General features: G+C 31.6%; 1 protein-coding gene across 1 annotated transcript; it reads left to right on the top strand.

Annotated features, from left to right (window-relative positions):
* The first annotated feature begins 2615 nt into the window (after positions 1 to 2615).
* On the top strand, positions 2616 to 11828 carry LOC131854343 (elongation of very long chain fatty acids protein 4-like). The gene is made up of 5 exons (XM_059205452.1): positions 2616 to 2742; positions 5847 to 6037; positions 6925 to 6996; positions 9762 to 10058; positions 11513 to 11828. The coding sequence occupies exons 1-5, from the start codon at positions 2679 to 2681 to the stop codon at positions 11795 to 11797; spliced, it is 909 nt and encodes a 302-aa protein (XP_059061435.1). The 5' UTR covers positions 2616 to 2678; the 3' UTR covers positions 11798 to 11828.
* The last annotated feature ends 11552 nt before the right edge of the window (positions 11829 to 23380 follow it).

Genomic DNA, 23380 nt, shown 5'->3' with positions numbered 1-23380 from the left:
AATAATAATTTATTATTCCATTTTCATAGGATCGAAATTAGTTACCACAAACCAACTTGGAGTCATCCTACCACACGATTGACCCGGCTTCCTCACATTGAAACATGTAAACCTAAATTCTTTGGTGTCTAAATATAAAACGTTATGTAACGTTAGTTCTTTTGTAAATAATGACAAAATTACTTTTAACATCTTCTAAACACAAAGATATGGTTGTTAACTAGTATTTTAGTTGACAAGTAAACATTTGTCATTAACGCCTTCGATTCGATCATTACAAAAAAAAAGTAATAAAAAAGGAGGCGTAAGTTTGAATTTGCAAATTTAGTCAATAGCGAAAATATATTCAGAAAAATAAATATAAATTTTATTTTAATAATCCATACTAATATTAGAAAAGCGTAAGTGTGTTTATCTGTATTTTTGCTACCTTTTTACGACTAAATAGTTGAATGGATCTAAAAGACTCACAATAGATAGATATATCACTAGGTCAAAGGTTTTTTCTCATCTGAACAAAACGATACGAAGTTGCGCGTAACAGTTACTTACAAATAAATTTTAAAAGAAACTTATAAATTAAGTAAACAATTAAGTATTGTTTATATATTTTACACTGCAAATTTCTTTGATTCAAAGTTTACTTCTAAAATTACAATTGTAATTTATGTATCTGTAGTCACAACTCCAGATATGTACATAAATTACAATATTTTTTTAGCACGTTATTCTACAATTTACTTCCATTTGCTTCGAGAATATGGACTTAAATCGTAAAGCACATAAATGTTTAATGATATGCAATACTTTATGCCTTTTCTTATAATTTTATAAATTTTACACTTTCAATGTATTTTTATCGTGTTTCAAATAAACATTACTCATTACATTGTTCGTTAAGAAATTTAGTCTTTATAATTTAAATTTTATTTTATTTATGACAATAATAGTTTCATTCTATAATAGATTTTTTTTTTAATTAATGTTTTTAAAACGTATTTCGACTTACACCGTTTTTCTGCAGTATCCAGATAAAAAAATTTTTATTCGTCTGTCTATAAGGTAAGTACAGAGTATTAACAAATTCCAATAATGTTATTGATAATTCCATACACATATACAGCTATCGAAGCTATAGGTATAGAATAACCTGTTTAGAAGTACGCGAATTAATTCTTCAAATATTTATTTTCATTGTATAAGTTCTTTAAATGATAAACAAACAGACTGACCACCTGACTACCATACAATGATAACCGTGATAATATATCTTTAAGGCTATAAACAAGAATGGGATATACAGAGGTAATTATTACAATCGAAGTACGTAACACTTGAAATTTTTTATCACGCGAATGTACACAGTCTCTTGAATTTATTTGGTTTGTTAACTGCATTGCCATTACCGGAGATTCAGTCACAAGTATGGATTAATAAACATATGCTGTTTGTCATATTCTCCCTAATTGAATTTAAAATTGAATCTAAATTTTTGTAATCACGTACAAGCTCATTTGAAATGAAAAAGAGCTGAGTTTCTTGTCAGTTCTTCTTAGCTCGACAGCATCCCTAACTGACGGTAGATTTGACATATCATAAGAATCTGTAATAGACCTACAGGAATAGAAGTGAGCAAATGGTATCTTCCCGCTGTAATATGCAAATTTTCTTTCATATCTTACTATTAAAACCTAATATATTCTACAAATCTAATAACCTAATGGGATTATTACTAACTAGCTTTTGCCCGCGGCTTCGCTCGCGTTAATTTATCCCCTTAGGGGTGGAATTTATCAAAATCTAAGTGTACTAATACAGGCCGCCATAGGCAATTTTTAGTATGCCTATTTGATAAGGGTCGTATCCATATATCCTTACTAATATTATAAATGAGAGAGTAACTCTGTCTGTCTGTCTGTCTCGCTTTCACGTCAAAACTACTGAACCAATATAAATGAAATTTGGTACACAAATAGTCTAAATTCTGAGAAAGGACATAGGCTACTCCGTGAAGCGAAAAAAGGATTGTAAGGGGTTGAAAGAGGAGATGAAAGATTATATGGAAGAATCGTCATTTTTAGAAGCATGAAATTTATTTTTTGTGCTGTTGATTAAATATAAGTAATTATGACATTCAAAGTTTGTAAAAGTTTAACCCTTAAATTACCCTAAAATAAAAAAGGGGATGAAAATTTGTTTGAAAATTCATCATTTTTGTAGCTAGAACGTTGACACTTTTTTTTTAAATACGATATAATTTTGTCCAAGATGTCTACTTCACGCGAACGAAGTCGCGGGCACAGCTAGTAATTTATATGGCAAAATATTTACCAGGTCAGCTAGTAATATCATTAAACTTACGTTGTAACCCTTTAAAACACTGGTATGTGTTTTAAATACGTTAACGTTGAATTCTCACTTTACGTGTTATATTTCCATGAACTCATCACAAAAGTGACCCCGCCGGCCACGAGACGGCCACTGCAATACTTGTTTAAGTATCGACATTCAATCAATCATTTGTATATAGGTGACACGCCAAAGGTGTTGTACTCGTTCAGTGACCATAAATATAAATTAATATATATAAATAAAACAATAATAAATATATAAAATTGTTTATATAAGAATAGAACATTTATTTATTGTTTATTACCGTTAAATTGTCCGTTATTAAAATGGAATACCAAAATATTTCGATTAAAAGTGCCGTCGGAAATTTATTGGATTTCAAATCGAAAGGTGAGTGAGGAATTTAATTTCTAACAAATTTACAATTAAATAGTTAAATTGTAATTATAATGTAATATATATCTAAGTTTTATCAGTAGTCTAGTAGCTATTACACTAGCACTTATTATTTGTGTGAATTGTCTAAGTAAAATCTTTACATAGTATAAAATTAAGTCACTACATATTTTAAACTACAAAACGGATTTTAAAGCAGTTTTTAGCAGTAGATAGAGTGATTCAAGACGAATATTTATATATGTAATAAATGTACAAACAAAGCCGGGGCGGGTAGTAAGTATAATAATAATTTAAATTTCGATTATTGGCGAGAATACCATATTGGAATTCTAAGAAAACGTGTTAGGTATGTTAATCATAGACTAGATATATAATTATATATAACAGTCATGCACAGGTAATCATATATATCGGCAAATGATTAACTATAATAATTTAGTGGAACGTGATCTGCGAAGGAATAATGTTACATATAAAAACATCTATTGTGCATATTTTGTTGTCGATGCTTTGGTGCATGTGATTTGTCCAAAACTATGTGAAATGACGTAATATTGCAACCTCATATTTTAATGTATAGTTTAACATATATTTATACAGTTTATTTATATCAAATATTTGGCTGTAAAATGACTTAAATTTCCTTTTTTTATCATTTTTTTTCACATATAGTTTAACATATATTGTTATAGTTTATTTAAATCAAGTACGTGAAATTACTTAATTTATTTTCTCATTTTATTTTCACATATATAATTTGAGTTTGATATATATATATATATATTTATTTGTTATTTATATCTACTTTGTTTTCATAAAAAAAATGTTAAAAATATAATTCTGAACAACATTGAATTAAAAGAGCAACACGTAAGTTTGCTCATTGTGAAACTGTTTGTATCCCAAATAAAATAAATAAATAAAATCTTCTTGAGATTACTTTACTATCCGAATGAGTGGTAGAATAAAAAATATATGACTATTCGAAGTACCTGTATTAAGTTTATTGACGATTATTTCTATTTCTATCGGTATATTTACTGTAAAATTTTAGAATAAAATCTATACGTATAAATAAAATTGGAGTGTCTGTTTAACTAGGTTTCATGTAGTACATGCATATGAATATAAATACGGTACGTACACCAAAATAACATTTTTACAATTTCATCAGTCTGTCTGTCTGTTTGTTCCGGTTAAAGTCTGAAATTGCTAGACCGATTTTGACGGGACTTTTTTTGGCAGGTAGCTGATTTAATAGGGAGTAACGTAGGCTAATTTTATTTATAAAAAATTATTTTATTTTAGAAAAATAAAGATAAATTCCACGCGAACGAAGTCGCGGGTACAGCTAAATATCTTTTACACAATAAAATATCTTTTCTAACAATAACTTTTATTAGGTAGGTACGTCTATTTCTGTTGTCTATATTTACACTAATCTCTTATAGGATAGGCAGACCGAGCAGAGTTCCAATAATGATTTGAATTGTATGTCATCTTTACATTTTAATCTTAATCTAAATATATATAAATCAAAGGTGACTGACATAGTGATCTATTAATGCACAGCCCAAACCACTGGACGGATCGGGCTGAAATTTGGCAAGCAGGTAGATGTTACGACGTAGGCATCCGCTAAGAATGCATTTTGATTAATTCTACCCCCAATGGGGTAAAATAGGGGATGAAAGTTTGTATGAAACGTTGTAAATTTTAAACGGATCGGGCTGAGACTTCGCATACATAAAGCTACTATGACGTAAGCATCCCCTAAGGAAGGATTTTGATAAATTCCTACCTAAGAAGATAAAATAGGTGATGAAAGTTTGTATGAAAGTACTGTAAAGCCGTAAAAACTATACCTAAAAATAATACTTCTTAACGCGAGCGAAGCCGCGGGCAAAAGCTAGTAATATTATAAACGCGAAAGTTTGTCAATATGGATGTTTGTGACTCTTTCACGCAAAAACTACTCAACGGATTTTGATGAAACTTTACTTAAATACATTTTTTGCTTTGAAGTTTACAAATAAACATTACATTAAACAATTTTAATCAATAAATCCAAATGTTTGTGTCGTACAAGGAACAGAACTTACGACCATCGACTCAAGCGGTGTGCTATGCCATTAAGCCACCAACTGTGTCAAAATTATAATATCCGGGGATCAAACCCGTGTCTATTTGAAGGTAAAGTAGTGAGCCGATGCTCTAGACTAGAGGGGAAAGAGATTGTCAATAATGTGGACTTATGACCCCATTGCTGGGGGTGGGAAGGGGATTGTTAGGATGTAGGATTCAATTCTCCGCAAGTAGCCTCTCATCTGGGCCGTTGTGCGTGTAGAATAGAATAGAATAGAATATAATAGAATAGAATAGAATATAATATAATAGAATATAATAGAATAGAATAGAAAATCATTTATTAAAATAAACTTACATTGAAGCGCTTTTGAATAGTCATCACATTTTTTTTTAATCTACCGCTTATTCGGAACGCTTTTTGATCTCAAGAAGAACGAGCAAGAAACCTACGTGTTGCTCTTTTAAATAATTTTATTGTTACTTTACATTTTAAGTGTGTGAATACAAACTACCAATTCGCACTAATTCAATTAAATACTCAAATGGAATAAATATTAAATATATAACCTACTAGTTAAACAATAAGAGTAAATCAGTCATAGCGATTAGAGCATACCAGTCCCTACAAGCAGCACTTGTTCACGAGTATGACGGATGTGCCAGCCATCACTGCGCTCGACTATATTTAGGGAGCTTAATGACCCGATAGAGCCGAGACTACTAGAGTAGCCTGCTCCTCCCAAAAGCGCAGAGGTCTCCAGATGTCTTCACAGGCTTCACGGAGCGACCTCACCGTTCCGAGGTCGTTTGTTTTCGTTGTGTGGCCACTGGTACGCACTGCAGTATTACGTGGGCAGCCGTTTCTTCAGTTTTAAAGCAGCCCCGACAAAGGGGTGTCATTAACACCTATTGTGTAGTGTTTATTTAAGGGACAGTGGCCCGTTACAATAACATGAATGTAGTCAGGTTAATTTTTAATAATATTTTTTTTCTCTTAAATTTTTCAGAGGACTACGTTGACAAATGGTTTCTAATGGAATCTCCTATACCCATATTAGCGATATGGATAACCTATGTACTATTTGTTTTGAAAATTGGACCAGAAACTATGAAGAAACGCGAGGCATTCAGTTTGAGGAATGTGATTATATTATACAACACTTTACAAGTGGCTGTCTCTATATTCATCTTTAATATGGTACGTAATGCTTTTTTTCTATGGCTTCATAGGAGTTTCTATGATTTAGCAATTATCTCGGTTGAAACAGACACTGCTTGGTGAAAGATGAATACTTATATACTTTTTTTTATTAATAATAATAATAATAAATAACCCAGGACAATTAACATAGCGCCGTCTAGTCCCACGGTAAGCAGAGCTTATGTTATGGGTACTAGATAACTGATATAAATATTTTGATATTTTTTTGTAAAGACATACATAATATACACAGAAAACACCGACCGATAGAAACATGGCTAAAAATGTATGCATCTTGCGAGGAATCGAACCCGCTGTCATCGGAAATAAAACGGTGGGCTAAACTGCAAAACCATTAAGGTCGTCAATTTCTTTGAATAAATAAACACATGATAACTGTAAACTCAGATAGGGGTAGTTAGAGACTAGAAGAAATATATTTAATTTCGTTTACTGTTTCAGTCTTATAAAGGAAACAAGTATTCATAAACAAATCCATATAATAAAATATGTATTAAAGTAAAAAAGAACCTTAATTTTCGATGGTCGCGAGTTCTATTCCTCGCTCGATACGAACATTTATATTCATGAGTATGATACGTCATTTGCATCTCTTCCGTGTACTATATATTGTGTATCTATTTATAAAAAAATATTTAAGTATTTATATCAGTTGTCTAGTACCCATAAAATAAGTTCTGTTTAGTTTGCGACTACATGGCGCTGTGTGAATTGTCTTGGCATAATATTATTATGTTTTAAGGCAATATCCTCAGGAGAGACAAATTTTATAAATACACACTATGCTTATAGCTAAATAGAAATAGGCAAGACAAATTCAACTTTTAGTCACTTTTGTACAAGATCTAATTTGGTTTTTTCAGGGTATGTCTTTACTGCATCCTGTTGGGTATGTGCACGTCACATGCGTCCGCGATGACGTCATGACGCGAAACGTGAGTATTCTAATTACAACAATAATTAACAAATCAGTTCCTTTTCGTACGACACCAATTAAATTATGGAATAACACTGCATTATGATCATTATAATTATGATCATTACGTCAACATTCTTTTGACAACTATTTTAGAAAAGTACTAGCAAACCCGACCACACGTTGCTGTGGCTAAGGTTCTTGAATAAAATAATATTGCGACTAAAAATTGAGATGTAAGCTATTCTGTATTTCAAGTTGGATCAAATTGCAAACAATGTGCAAATCAAATTTGCAATCAGTTCAGTAGTTTAGGAGTCCATCGCGGACAAACAACGTGACATGTAATTTTTTTATATAAAGATTGGTTAAGAGACGAAAATAGTATTCCTTGTATTTTTTTTTTGTTAATGATGATAATGGAATGGCGCAGCTGCCTGCGCTAACGGTATACGCTGACAGGGCACCAGTGGAGGATGACAAGATGAACATCAGATCAAGTTAGTTAGCCCATCGTGGTAAATTCGCTAGGGGGAACCGTGAGAGGTCAATCTGATATGATACTTTGCTAGCAATGGATTTATTAGTCCACATTACTAACAATCCCCATTGCCCTGCATTCCATGGATTCGCCGTGCGGATGCCGGGTCCTTTGTGTCACAGAGAGGTAAACTCCTAGCAGTTGACGGGACTTCTGACCCGGGTGTAGGTTTGAACCTCTTTGCCTTGAACACTTACCTTCACCGCTCGTGTTTCTCTATATGTCCAGACAAATCTGGTAGGAGCCTGCTAATGCAGCTTTAAGCGGGTGTCTTTACCGTCAAAACTTACCTTCACTGCTCGTCTTTCTCTCCCTGCCCAGCCAAATCTTATAGGAGCCTGCTAATCCAGCTTTAGATACACGTTCTAGTACAGAACTTATTGCATTTCTATACACGCCTAGATCTTTTAGAAGATTATAGAGATATTTCGCTGGTACACCTCTCGCTCCCACTTCGACCGCATAGCTATTTTTCGTTAATTCGTTTATTAGTTCGTAATATTTATATGTTTTTATTGCATGGTTTCTAGGTATATTTGTTCCTATAGTACAATAGCAACAAATTTAATGTATAGTACACGTTACAAGAGATGATGCCTATATCACACTGTATATAATACCTAGTTTAGGTCATCAGGGCTCTTACAATGACTTACTCAAATTTCTACCATGTACCTAGTTATGTTTCTATTATGTAATTTAATTGTTATAGTTTTCCCATTAAATGCTGCAATTTATTTGGTGTATAATAATAGTAATGCAATTTTTTTTGTTAATTTTCTCCTCGGCTTTCACCAGTATTTTTGCTATGTACGGACCTAAGTTAAGTTACTAATAATATTATGTTTTTATGTCAATATCTACTGTCTATGAATATAGCCTGATTATTTTAAAGGATTTTCTAACAATGCGGAAAATATGCGGGATATTTCTAATATATATTTTGTAATTCTGAATAGAAAATGTATTCATATTCATTCTATTAGATCTGCTCAATCCCATTGCATTTTCAAAAAACTAGTCAAATCTCACTTTCTCTCTAATTAAAAATCTTTCTTTAATGTTTTGTTTCGTCAGACATGTATTTTTTTTATATATTTTATTTATGTATGTGTATATTATTTATATATATATATATATATACTTTTAGTATTTGTATGTATATGTATTTAGTATTCATATTATATTTAACTCTCTTTTTTAGTGTGCCACCTACTTTTCCCTCAACAATACTTTTATCTCTGTCAGAGATCGCTTTGAGCGATAAGGCCGCCTTTTGTTCGCATATTTTTCTTTCTTTATTTTTTGTAATTATTTGTTATTTTTTTTATGCGCAATAAAGAGTTTTTATTATTATTATTATTATTCAGAATTACAGCCTTTTTATTATTATTATTATCATTCTTATAGTAGTAGTAGTTTAGTAGTAGATTAAAAATATGATAATAATAACAGTAATACTTTATTTGCCCTACCGATACTAATAACATTTGATAACGGTCATAAATTACAGATGTCCTAAACGAGTAAATGATAACCACTTTCGCTTCAACATTAATGGCAAATTTATAAACAATTTGGAAAGAACCAACAATTAACGATAATTAAATGTAGTTGATTAATATAAATCTATAACTAATGTATAAAGAGAGAGTGCATTTTGTTATGAAGGATGTAAACCCTGGAACTATTGCACAAATTTTATAGATTTTTAAACTATTTGAAGGGTATATTATTCCAGAGGCTGTAATATATATGTATATAATCTATACAAATTTACATATAGGCGTCTATTTGTAATTACAAATCTGCAGCTTTCACTACATTCCTGTGAAAGGATATACAGTATTTATATTAAAAAGTTTATTTTAACAGTTTTTGTCTGTAATGTAAGCTGCACTGATTTTGATGGGACTTTCACTCGCAGATAGCTAATGTTATAAGGAGCAACTATTTCATTATTTTTCTTATAAAAATTTCTCCGCCAACGAAATCGCGAGCTATGGTGTTTATATATACAAAACCCACAAGTCATGAGAGACCAGGGAAAGACGTGGGTCCCTATTCATATTAAAAGTGCCAAAGTATGGGGTATTTATTTGTTGACTTAGACTTAGTAAGATGTTCAAAACGTACATATCTATAATACAAGTGATTATCCAAAATTGCGCAGATTATCATTCTCTAGTACAATATTATCTTCTCTCTATTTTACTAAGTTAAAAACCCTATTTTTTTTACAGATTTCCTGGGGCATCTACTTGTACTTTTTGGCCAAATTGTCGGAACTCCTCGACACAGTTTTCTTCGTCCTCCGCAAGAAACAGAACCAAGTGTCATTCCTCCATATATACCACCACAGCATAATGCTGTGGTTGACCTGGCTTACTTTGAAATTTGAACCTACGTACAGCACAACCTTCTTGGGAACTTTGAATACATTTGTCCACATTATAATGTATACTTACTATGGATTGTCTGCATTTCCATCGATTGCGAAATTCTTGTGGTGGAAGAAATATATCACGTTATTGCAACTGGTATGTTTGTTTATGTATTTTATATACGTAACTGCATTGTTCATATATCGTCGATTAAATAGAAAATAGACATTTTTCAAAATTAGAAGCTAGAATTGCCTCCTTTTATATAAGTCAATTAAATTAACCACGCCGTCTTAATCATTATCTAAATACTTTTAAAATTATATATAATACTTCTGTGTAAATTTAAAACTTTAAAGGAAAAAATAATTTAAAACTTGTTTGCTTGTCTAAATGCTTGTCTTGTAAAAAATGTACATTTTGAATACTGCCATTTTTCTATTTAATCGACAATATGCTCACTATATCAGATAACAAGCTGATAGGAAGTAGGGTACCACTTAATTTCTGCGGACAGACGAATATGAAATTTCGTACACTTACAGTAATAATAAAATATAATAATAATCTCAGAACAATACACACAGCGCCATCTAGACCTAAGTAAAGCAAGCTAAAGCTTGTATAATGGGTACTAGATAACTGATAAAATACATAAATGTAGGTTTTTTTCGTAAATACACACATATTACACCCAGACTGATATAAACAATCATACTCATGAATACAAATATCGTGCCGTACGAGGAATCGAACCCGCGACCGAACATTGACGGCCTCAGTGAACCGCTAGATCACCGAGGCCGTCAATGTTAGATATATACTTATAGTTCATATAGAGAGAGAATGTACAACACTAATAATTTGTTGTGAATAACATGTATGTATCTTTTGTATATTCTTACAGTCTGTGGTCAAATTGAGAATAGATTAATACTGTCTTTAATGTTATTTGTCTATAGTCTTATTGAATTTTAATTAATTATAGTCAAATTTCGACCACTGTGCGACTACTCATGACCATCATCATCTGCTTCTTCCTTATCCCATTTATTTGGGGTCGGCGTAATATGTTTTTCTCATCCATTCGTCCCTGTTCGCAATTATCTCATTATTTACTCCCTTTCTTACCATATCATCTTTCACACAGTCCATTCATCTCTTTTTCGGTCTTCCTCTGCTATTATCAACATTAAAAATTCAAAATATATTCATGTAAATCAATCACAGACTCTTATGATATGTGAAATCTATCGTCAGTTCGGAATGATTTCGAGATGAGAAGAACTAACAAGAAACTCAGCTCGTATTCTTTTCAGATAAATATTGTACATACTTACAATAATACAGATACATTTTTAAATTCAAATTGGGGGGAATAGAATGACCACCAGCATATGCTATTGCAAAAGCAAATAGTTCCACCATTGGGCGACCATCATCATCATCTGCTTCTTCCTTATCCCATTTATTTGGGGTCGGCGTAATATGTTTTTCGCTTCCATTCATCCCTGTTCGCAGTCATCGCGTTATTTACTTCCTTTCTTACCATATCATCTTTCACACATTTCGCGACCATTACTATTAATAATATGTTGTTTTGTTTTCAGACACAATTCGTTTTGGTACTCATACATACACTGGCAAATTATGCGTTCACTGATTGTCCACCGTCATACATATTGCTATATGCAATATTAGGTAATGGTTTACTATTCATATACCTATTTGCAGACTTCTATATGAAATCGTATAAATCAAAGGATAATGAAATGAAGAAATCGAACAAAAGCATAAAAAATGGATTAGAAAAACAGGAAAATGGAGTTAGAAAAGAAAATTATTGTGTTAGAAACTGTACAAGTTGTGATGGAATTGCTAAGAAAACTCATTAGATTTTAAATAATTTGTTATTGTATAAGAATTAACGGGTTCATAAATTTTATATCTATGTAGATTATAATATAATTTCATTATACATATAGAAATCTTTAATAAATATTGTTATTAGTAATCTAACGTCTAAATAAAACTTTTAGATATTATTTTGTCTCTTTCAAACTCATGATTACGACGGCGTCGGTGGTCTAGCAGTTTAGCAGACTGCGCTTCTGATGGTCGCGTGTTCTATTCCTCATATGGTACAAACATTTGATTTCATGAGTATGATAGTTTGTATCTGTCTGGGTATTTTCTATGTATACTATCTATGTATTTACAAAAAAAATGTATATAATTATTTATATTAGTTATCTAGTACCCCTAACACAAACCTTGGGACTAAATGGCGCTGTGTGAATTGGACTAAGATGTAATATTAAAATTATATTTTGTCCGTCTTTATCCAACGAAACAATATTTATTAGTTTTTTTAGATGTTATTTTAAACCTATAAGTCATATTATTTTAATAAATAACATGACTTATAGGTTTAATAGCGACAAATACGTATGTATTTGACGCATAAATGTAAGTGATAATATTATGATAGATTTTTAATATAGATCTTGAACTATAATAGTTCGAAATAATTATTAAAGTTTCTTATACAAAAGCTAGTCTATTATTCAATTGTAAATTTAATACTGTATTTTGCAAATCAATAAATAGTGAAACAAAGACATTCTCAGCGTCTATCTGTGCCCTTGATTCTTCCTCTAAAATGTTGAATAAATTTTGATATACCTATAGATAGTTTCACTATTACATTAAACTAGCTGTGCCCGCGACTTCGTTCGCAAGGAATAGAGGACGAATGAGGAATTTCCATTTCATCCCCTTTTTTATTTTACTCCCTTAAGGGATATTCCCTTATTCGTACAAACTTTGAATGTCATATTGATAGTGAGAACCTTAAGAAATAAGTTTCAAGCAGCTAGCTTTAAAATGATGATACTTCCATAGAACGTTTCATCTCCCCTTTCTACCCCTTACAACCCTTTCGTCGCATTAAGAAGTAGCCTATGTTCTTTCTCAGGGTCTAGACTATCTGTATACCGAATTTTCTTTAAATCGGTGCAGTAGTTTTGGCAGGAAAGCGAGCCAGACAGACAGACAGAGTTACTTTCGCGTTTATAATAATAGTAAGGAAGTAAAGATATATCATATTTCACTACTGTATGTCACTTCTAAGAACTAGGACACGTGTTACAAAGTTACTTAGCTGCAGAATATGATACACAGGTATTCACGGAGATGACTTCATCTTACTCAATGTATATTCAAATTAATAGAAAATATTAGGTAAATTTAGCTTTTTATTTATTTTATTTAATTCAGGCTACATAGCCCATATTATAAATAGATTTAAACTAAAATACATAAGAAAGAATCATTGCATAGTATATGTAAAATAAAATCGATGTCGCTGACTGTCCCTAATTCCCTATATATGCTTAAATCTTTAAAACTATGCAACGGATTTTGAAGCGTTTTTTTTAAATAGATAGAGTGATTCTAGGGACGGTTTATATATGTAATATATGTACACCCGGGCGAAGCCGGGGAGAGTAGCTAGTAATAAAATATAAATTGAAATCGTCTCTATGGTCCATGTGGCACTAACACCAGCACACCACCGCCTTCGGCCAGTAATCCTCCTTCATGAAAGTGGGCAGCATGTTAGTGGGGAAGCGGGATTACTGTATAACAGTAATCTATTAACAATTCTAACCATACCTAACGGTAAATTAAAAAAATGTAATGACTATTCAAAAGTGCTTCAATGTAAGTTTATTTGAATAAATGATTTTCTATTTCTATTTCAATAGTGCCAGCTTGTCCCAAGCTAGGCAAAATTTATGTTATGGGTACTAGACAACTGATAGAAATATTTTAATACCCAGACCAATGTAGATAGTCATATTCCTGAATACAAATGTTTGTATTGTGCATGGAATCGAATCTGCGATCATCGGAATCAAGACAGAGTGCTAAACCGCTATACCACCGAGGCCGTGATATGTATGCAACCGACATTATTGCAATAATTGTACTGGATACGGATATATAACAATTAGTACTTAGGAATTTTGGCGCAATAGAGTATGCACCTTTTTTAAATAGAAGTTTTATACTAGTCTACTAGTCATGGACTATACTCGTAAGCGAGGATAGTGTGGGATTCTTACCCTTTATATTCTCCCGTTGTTTTCACTCACCGCGATTAGTCTCTGGTGGTACTTTCGCGCACAGCCGCAATTCTTCACTGCAGGTTGCTAATCCGTGGATGATCCCCATGGATGATAAAGCCCTCAAGTCTGGGTGGGAGAAGAGTTCAAATAACATAAAAAAATTGTTTGTGATAAACGATTTTGTCATGTTGATGTATTTTTTTAAGGTAAGCAAAACATAGTTATTGTTCATAGAAAAATATTAAATGTGACATCTCAATAATTGTTTACCCAATATGTATATAAGTCAAAGACGTCCAGGGTTGCCAACTTTCAAACATTTAGCTTCGTACGAAAAAAATATAAAATTAAAATATGTTATATTAATTTGATTTGGCCCTCTAATAATAGTAGGTACATAATATAGATGGTCTCGTCGGTCTAGCGATTAAGTACACCGCATTTCATCCGATGGTTGCAGGTTCTATTACCTCGTACGATACAAGAATATACAGGATTTATATTGATCTGCGTGTATATTTTGTAAGTATTCATAAAAAAAAATAACTTAACTTGGGTTTAAATAGAGCTTGTCCTGGATTATTATCTACGAAAATCGGTCAAATTATCGTACAATACCTATCGTCAAATCGTACACATCACTACGGTTGGCACTCCTAAGATGGCCTTGTTTTTTCAATCGACTATCGAAAGGATTTTCTCGGTTTATTTATTATATATATATATATTATTATGACTACTTGTGCGAAAAACAACAAAAAATTTACTAGTTAATCCAGGTTTTGTGCTGAAAAACAGCGTTGCAGCACTACAACCGCTGCAGCATTATGCTGAGCACGGACCTATTCGGTGGATGTTTTGACACACATTCACATACACGCACACGCACGTAATTTTGTAATGTTGTAAATGGTAAAGGGACATTTTTCTGTAATTGTTGCAATGTTTTGCGTTTTTTTTTCTTTAGTCTGTGTTTTATTTATTTTTTTAACATTCTCAGTTATTTTTCAAAGTGAAATAGAGAAGGATTATGAGGCCAGTGTCTAAAATGTAACATGTCACAGCGGACATAATATATATAAAACGACGGGTTATGAGCTCAGCGTCTAAAATGTAACATGTCACAGCAGACATAATACCTATAAAGACGGGTTATGAGCTCAGCGTCTAAAATGTAACATGTCACAGCGGACATATTATATATAACGACGGGTTATGAGCTCAGCATCTAAAATGTAACATGTCACATCGGACATATTATATATAACGACGGGTTATGAGCTCAGCGTCTAAAATGTAACATGTCACAGCGGACATAATACCTATAAAGACGGGTTATGAGCTCAGCGTCTAAAATGTAACATGTCACAGCGGACATAACACCTATAACGACGGGTTATGAGCTCAGTGTCTAAAATGTAACATGTCACAGCGGACATAATACCTATAACGACGGGTTATGAGCTCAGCGTCTAAAATGTAACATGTCACAGCGGACATAATACCTATAAAGACGGATTATGAGCTCAGCGTCTAAAATGTAACATGTCACAGCGGACATAATACCTATAACGACGGGTTATGAGCTCAGCGTCTAAAATGTAACATGTCACAGCGGACATAACACCTATAACGACGGGTTATGAGCTCAGCGTTTAAATGTAACATGTTACAGCGGACATATAATACATAACGACGGGTTATGAGCTCAGTGCCTAAAATGTAACATGTCATAGCGGACATAACACCTATAACGACGGGTTATGAGCTCAGCGTCTAAAATGTAACATATCACAGTGGACATAATACCTATAAAGACGGGTTATGAGCTCAGCGTCTAAAATGTAACATGTCACAGCGGACATAACACCTATAACGACGGGTTATGAGCTCAGCGTCTAAAATGTAACATGTCACAGCGGACATAACACCTATAACGACGGGTTATGAGCTCAGCGTCTAAAATGTAACATGTCACAGCGGACATAATACCTATAAAGACGGGTTATGAGCTCAGCGACTAAAATGTAACATGTCACTGCGGACATAACACCTATAACGACAGGTTATGAGCTCAGCGTCTAAAATGTAACATGTCACAGCGGACATAATACCTATAACGACGGGTTATGAGCTCAGTGTCTAAAATGTAACATGTCACAGCGGACATAACACCTATAACGACGGGTTATGAGCTCAGTGTCTAAACTGTAATATGTCACAGCGGACATAACACCTATAACGACGGGTTATGAGCTCAGTGTCTAAAATGTAACATGTCACAGCGGACATAACACCTATAACGACGGGTTATGAGCTCAGACTTTAAATGTAACATGTCACAGCGGACATATTATATATAACGACGGGTTATTAGGTCAGTGTCTAAAATGTAACATAACACCGATCACGTTAAAGCACATTGCCTAACCGTTTATGCCTAATCACTGTAATAACTCCTATATGGCTGTAATACACTACAATAACTGCATATAGCGTAAAAAATTTTTAATTTGGACATTGGACTCTATTTTAGGATATAGATATAGTTATATCTGCCTGTTATAAAAGCGACAGTCATTGCACGAAATCTATATAACACTATCAATCAATCAATGAGAAATATTCTATTCGATAATATTGTTTATATGTAAGTATTTTTACATTGCAATTTTTATCTGTATGGTCTTTACAAGATATTGTAAGCCTATTTAATGCCACAGTTACATCATTGTTTCCTACAATGTTTAAAGACAATTTTTAAATGACGGTAAGTTCTGAAATAATAAAGTAAAAATCACGGGTGAAGTATCTGGGTGACCGAGCTTTGCTTGGCAAATTACAGAAGTTTTATTTATGCTTATGGTACTCTTTCGTTTCCATTTCGGAGCATGAAGGTGTCTGTATTTAGTTGCCTTGTAATTTATCTGCCATATCTCACCTTACAACGAAATACAGTTTACAAATCAAGCTGCTTGGAAGCGGAAATGGGTGAGACAGAGGATGGACAGGTAACTATCTGTTACCCGCGACTTTGTCTGCGTAGAAATTAGCTTTTATTATATAAGCTATAAAAGAGTACGAATCCCGTCAAAATCGTCTATCCGTTTTAGAGATTAGCAAGAACAAACAGACAGACAGAAAGTCATTTTTTTTAATGTATCTATCATACTACTATACTTTGATATGCTATTAGTGAAGAGCTGTGAGTTTGAAATTACAAACAAACACTACTATATAGATGATTTTATGGGAGTCAAAATATTGTCTTTACATACATTATCATAAGTATAAAACATAGTCGCCGTTGCTGTAATAGATAGAGTGATTCAAGAAGAGAAAGGGGAGGGATTAATATATGCGTGTATTCTATGTAGAATACACGCATAGAATACACGCATATTTTAATCCCTCCCCTTTTATATGTATAAACCTTATATATGTATAATATATATGAGTTCTACAATAGTATAGAACAAGCCGAGAAATTCAAAGTTTTGTAATACATCCGTGCAAAGCCGGGTCAGGTGGGTAGTTAAGTATAAATACATATATCAGGAGAAGAATGTATTATCATATTGATTGATGTTCTCTGATCTTATAGTAGTCATTATTATTAAGCGGAGATATAAAGCTGCTTACCTCGACAAGATGTGATATAGTAATTTTTCATTGAGTCAAGAGGTCATAGGTAATCAAGAAACAAGGTTCCAGGTTCACTGTACTTCCCTGACAATTTTTTATATATAGATAGTGTTACAAACTCTTTGCACATTTTTATATATTTACTAGCTGTGCCCGTGACTTCATCTGCTTGTTACATCCTATATTACCTAGACCAAATATAGAAAAAATATTTAATATTCTAACAAAAAAAAACAAAGATAAAAGATTCCTCGTTATCCCTCCATCCCCTATATTTTATCCCCTTGAGGGTAACAATTTTACAAACGTAGTCATATATATTTATTTTTCTACCAATATTAAATGTATTTTCTTTTAGAATTGTCATATTATTGTCACTTTTTGTCTTCCAAGCGTATGTACACGTATTTTAATTATAAATATTTACTATTTTCTATCCATTGTTTGATTTATACGTATACACTCATTCTATCGCCCGCATTTTCCTACATCGGTAGAAATCCAACATTTTCATAAATATGGTCATGATAAAATGAGCACTAAGTCAATCATCGAACTAAATGGTAATTTACCATGATAGTTTCCAGGGGGAATCGCGTAGATGTCAACCTGATATGGTTGTTCCCAGTGGCGTGTCTTGGGAGAGCTATGTCCAGCAGTAGACTGCAGTGCAATGATAATGGCTCGATTACTTACTTATTACTTACTTATATTATTTTACTTTAAAAAACAAACTACCAAATGAAATTTCTATTAAATTAAATTGCAAGTACCTATAACTTTTATAATAATGTGTCAATTTATAAATGACGTATTTCTGAGGTAACTAATATAAAATTTCCAAAAAAAATATGCTAAGTATGACGTCAATACAATTAATATCTACCCGTCAAATTAACATTAACAGCAAATATCAATTTTCAACAAGAAAACGTGTAAAAAATTTATTATTACTTTGTTCTTATTTATTTACTATTCTTATTAGTCCTCATATATAATATTAATTATATAAAAATATGCGCCTATTGTTATGGAAATATGTAGTAAAACAATTTATTAAGGGATAAATATTTTAATAATACCACAGATAATATAATATTACATATAGTACCTAATTACAGAGACAGTGAAGTGACTAATAATTTGTTTTATAGGTTTGATTACAGAATATAATAAAAATAAACTTTAAATATAATATTATTATTATTAAAAGAATTTCTCAAAACCTATACATTTATTTCAAATTCTTTTACTTGTGAAGTACAGATAACAAAGATCTTAGAATGAATAACATTCTTCATTGTGTTCTGCATTTACGCGTACAAATATATGACCTAATTACATTATTTTTAATTGTATGTTTGAATAAACATACAATTAGGTCATTAGGTCATATATTTAATTAATTATATCATATTGTTAATATAATATAAAACGTAATAATTAATTAAATTACAATTATACAATATCAAAATATAACTGGCGAGATATTATTTTAGGCGGTTGATTAAGTATAAATAATTTTGATATTAAAAGTTTGTAAAAATGTTAGTCATAAGAGGGTAAAATAAAATGGGGGATTAAAAGTTTGTATGGAGAATCGTCATTTTTGAAGCTAGAACGATGAAACTTTTTTGGGTTAGATAATTTAATATTTTTCTTTATTTGGTCAAAATCTCTATAACACGTAGACAAAGTCGCGAGCACAGTTAGTAACAAAATATAATTATTAAGTAAGATTGACATGTCTGTACCCGGTCCATAGATTCCCATACCGCTTGCAGCATATTCGGGCTGAATTAGCATATATGAAAGCTATAATGGCAAGAAAAATAGTAAATAAAGAGATGACTGCTAACAGGGATAAATTTATTTTATTTAATTATTTATAAAAACTTAATGCACAAATACAAAAAAATAAATAAAGGTGCATATGGCAGACTAAATGAAAGAAATAAATGAAAAGAAAGAGAAAAACATATTACATCGACCAAGAATGAATGGGATAAGGAAGAAGCAGATGATATGACGTTTTGCATAGATTAATAGCTGAATAGACAACTAACTCAGCATAAAGTACAGATAAACCTATAGCGCTGATATTGTGTTGGCTCCTATACTAAAATATATATATTTAAGTAGATATAAATATGTATTCGCGTAATTTCTCATAAATATGTGTAAGTCGTGTGTAATTATAGCGTGTACAATTACTGTGTGTACAATACATTTATCAATACAAATCTTAATACAAGAAAAATATATATATAATATACAAATAAATTACAAATCATGTTACATCACATTTATACATTGATCTAGTCAAAAGTTATTTAAATGTTTATATCCAATTGCAAGACAGACAAAATGCGTTTTTTTTTTATGAAGAGGCACTTTATTTTTTAAATTAACAGAAAATTAAGTTTAAACATAAACTAAAACTAACTTAAAGTTTAATGAACTTTAATAATCAGTGATTCATAATGTAATAATTGGATCTTCTTGTTCCTGTAGCCGATCTCTAGAGGGACCTCCAAAAAAGGTATCTGGCGGTGAGGAAGATATTTCTGATTCCAATTATCTGAAACCCAAATGTAAAGAAATAAAAAACTATTTTTGAAAATTATAAGTGGATATAATCCCTTAAGTTGCCTTTTTTTATACTAATATGGTTAATAAACTTAATAAACAAGCATACGGCCTATCTAATCGTTACCTATAGACACCTAAATCACCATGTGTGTCACGTGTGCACTGAGCATTGCCAACCCTTAAGAAACCTTCATATACCCTTCTTGAAAAACCCCATGATATATGTCTCTCGATAAAACTCGGCAGGTAGTTCATTACACAATCTAAGTGCGAAAGGTAGCATCTGAAATCGCATTGTCCGAGACAACTTAAGTTCTAGAGTGTTGGGATGCATTTCCTGTCGATGGCGAGCAGCGCGAGGTTAAAAGGTAGCCGTAGGCATCATCACTACCATGGTGAATTCACCAGAAATCTACTACTATAACCTCAAGAAGAACTGCTTGAATATTGGCCTGACATTGACCCCAATGAGGCCACTAATCTGCAGTACTAGCAATGTCCTTTTCATAAATTTCATGCAAACAAACATATTGTACCGAGTTATTTTTATATATACACATGGTTATATATTTTTCTATTTATTGTTGCCAAGCACTTTGCTTGCCTTCTGTATTCGGCTGTAAATTGTGAGATTACTGAGTACTGCGATCTATTGTATAAATCAGGTGATGGAAATACAGATAACAAACTTAAAATTAGCTTTAGAGACGACGGGAGTTTTACATTCTCTTATTGCTACATTGGATTCAAAATACTATACATAATACTTGAATCCAACATGCATATCACACACACACACATACATACACAAACATAAAATATTTTTAACTTGACATCACAAAACAGATACTTTAACAGTTTTAGACGTATAAATATTGTACTGTAAAGTATTTTACAGTAAAATATTTATACGCCTGAGAGAGCTTGGAGATCTGTTGTATAGGTTTCGAAGTAGTCTTAGGCCAGGCTGACTAGAACCCTATCTTGTTATCGCAGCTCGTGTTAGATCTAGGTCCAGGAGCGCCGAAAATGGTCTATCGTATGTCGGGTCTTGAGGGCTCTTAATGTGGTCAGGAAATAGCAGATATGTGTTATAGAGATATACAGATTTTCTATATATATACTATATATATAGATTATTGTTATACTTACTTGAAAGTTTAAGTATAATTTATAGTGGGAAGTATAAATTACAGTGGGATGTGGTTATGTCAAGTGTATTATTTTCATATATTCAATACAACTTCGACAATTGTTGTTTACCTCATCTGGTATATTAGTCGTAAAGATATATTTATCTACATGATTGAGTATCACAACGATTATAAAAATCTAATTGTTACTGTATGCATTCAGGGTTTGCAATAACCGTTCGGCATTAGACGAACCGTATGCTTGACCTTTTGCACTATAAGATAAATATATTCATTACACAGACAGACTTTTTTACAGTTTTATTATATATAATTTACACATATGAAATCAATTAGACCTTCTAAGTGTCAAATCCACTAATATACCTTCAAATATGACAGTATGAATATGAATTTTAAAAATTGCTTACAGTTAGTTGTAACGCGTAGTAAAAATAGTGTAGCTTGAGATTCATGTGTTAAACTATTAATTTTCATATACCTATTACAAGAATACAATTAGAAAACATTGTTATTATTTAAAAAAAATATATATTTACAGTTTATTTTAAAATACATTTAATTTCATGTACATATTATATATATATCCTGTATTTATTAACAATTCAAAAGTCCTACGAAACGATCTTGTCATCATTGAAGATTTAAGTTTAATTAATTCGTGCCTAATTTTTGTTTTGGTGAGTAATAAATAAATAATGATATAATATAAGTATTTAGTATATATTAATTATTTACTCATTTAATTTATTTATTACTAGCTGTACCCGCGACTCCGTCCGTGTGGTTTTTAACTTTATTTTCCTAAAATAAATATAGCCTAACTTACTCGTTATAACATCAGCTACCTGCCAAAAAAAGTCCCGTCAAAATAATCATGAATAAATGGCTAATCCATTTCAGAGATTAGCCAGAACAAAAAGACCGACAGACAGACAGACAAAAATTATAAAAAATGTTATTTTGGTATATGTACCGTATATATATTCATATGCATATAGTAAAAAATGGTTATTTCAATATTACAAATAGACACTCCGTTTCCATACATTTTTTATACGTCTAAATTTTTATTTTACTTATAAACCAGTACGAGTACTAAACTTTTTGTACTACTACTAAATTTTATTGTACATCTCTTTATCATCACCTTTATACTATAACAATATTAGCATGACATTGAATTTCTCAAATTCAAATTCAAATTCAAAAAATATTTATTCATGTAGGTCCATAACGGACACTTATGACAAGTCTAATTATAATCAATCTATACAGTATATACGAGATAGTGTAACAATTACACTATTACTTAGAGAACATCTTAATATAATAATTTATACATCCAGGAACAAATCTTAGCCTAATCTTACATAACAAAGACAATAAACAAAACAAATAAACTAAACAATAAATTAAATTTCTCGTCTTATTCTATACTATAACTCGCATATATTATGCATATAAACCTTTCTCTTGAATCACTCTATCTTTTGCTGAAAACTGCATTAAAATTCTTTGCGTAATTGAAGTCTTTTTTATATTTTATTTTTATAAAGATATATTTATTCATTTTTGAGAGCAGGTAGTTTATAAGCGAGGTACATAAATAAGGTACATAAATGTTAACATTTTTGAAGGTATATCTTATAATAAAAGGAGTAGAAGATTATATCCAGTTTACCCAGTACCGTTTCCTCATACACTCCTAATAACAGGTAAAATATTATTATTTATTTCTTTATAATAATAGTAGTTATATTTATTATTTACTTATAATGCATATCTCCACATCACTTTATCTTTGATAGACTTTGTTAAAAGTCATCTACGTGCGTACTCAGTCCCGCCTATTTCACTCGCTAGACAGATTCTTTTATCCCGATTGAAGATTTAATGTGAGATAAGGCAGTGAAATTACTGAATATTACTGTATATCACCTTAGTCCCCTGC

The sequence above is a fragment of the Achroia grisella genome, unplaced genomic scaffold (assembly GCF_030625045.1).
Source record: "Achroia grisella isolate CSIRO2021 unplaced genomic scaffold, CSIRO_AGI_Agris_v1 utg976, whole genome shotgun sequence".
Lineage (NCBI taxonomy): Eukaryota > Metazoa > Arthropoda > Insecta > Lepidoptera > Pyralidae > Achroia > Achroia grisella.
This window is presented reverse-complemented; position numbering and strand designations above follow the sequence as displayed.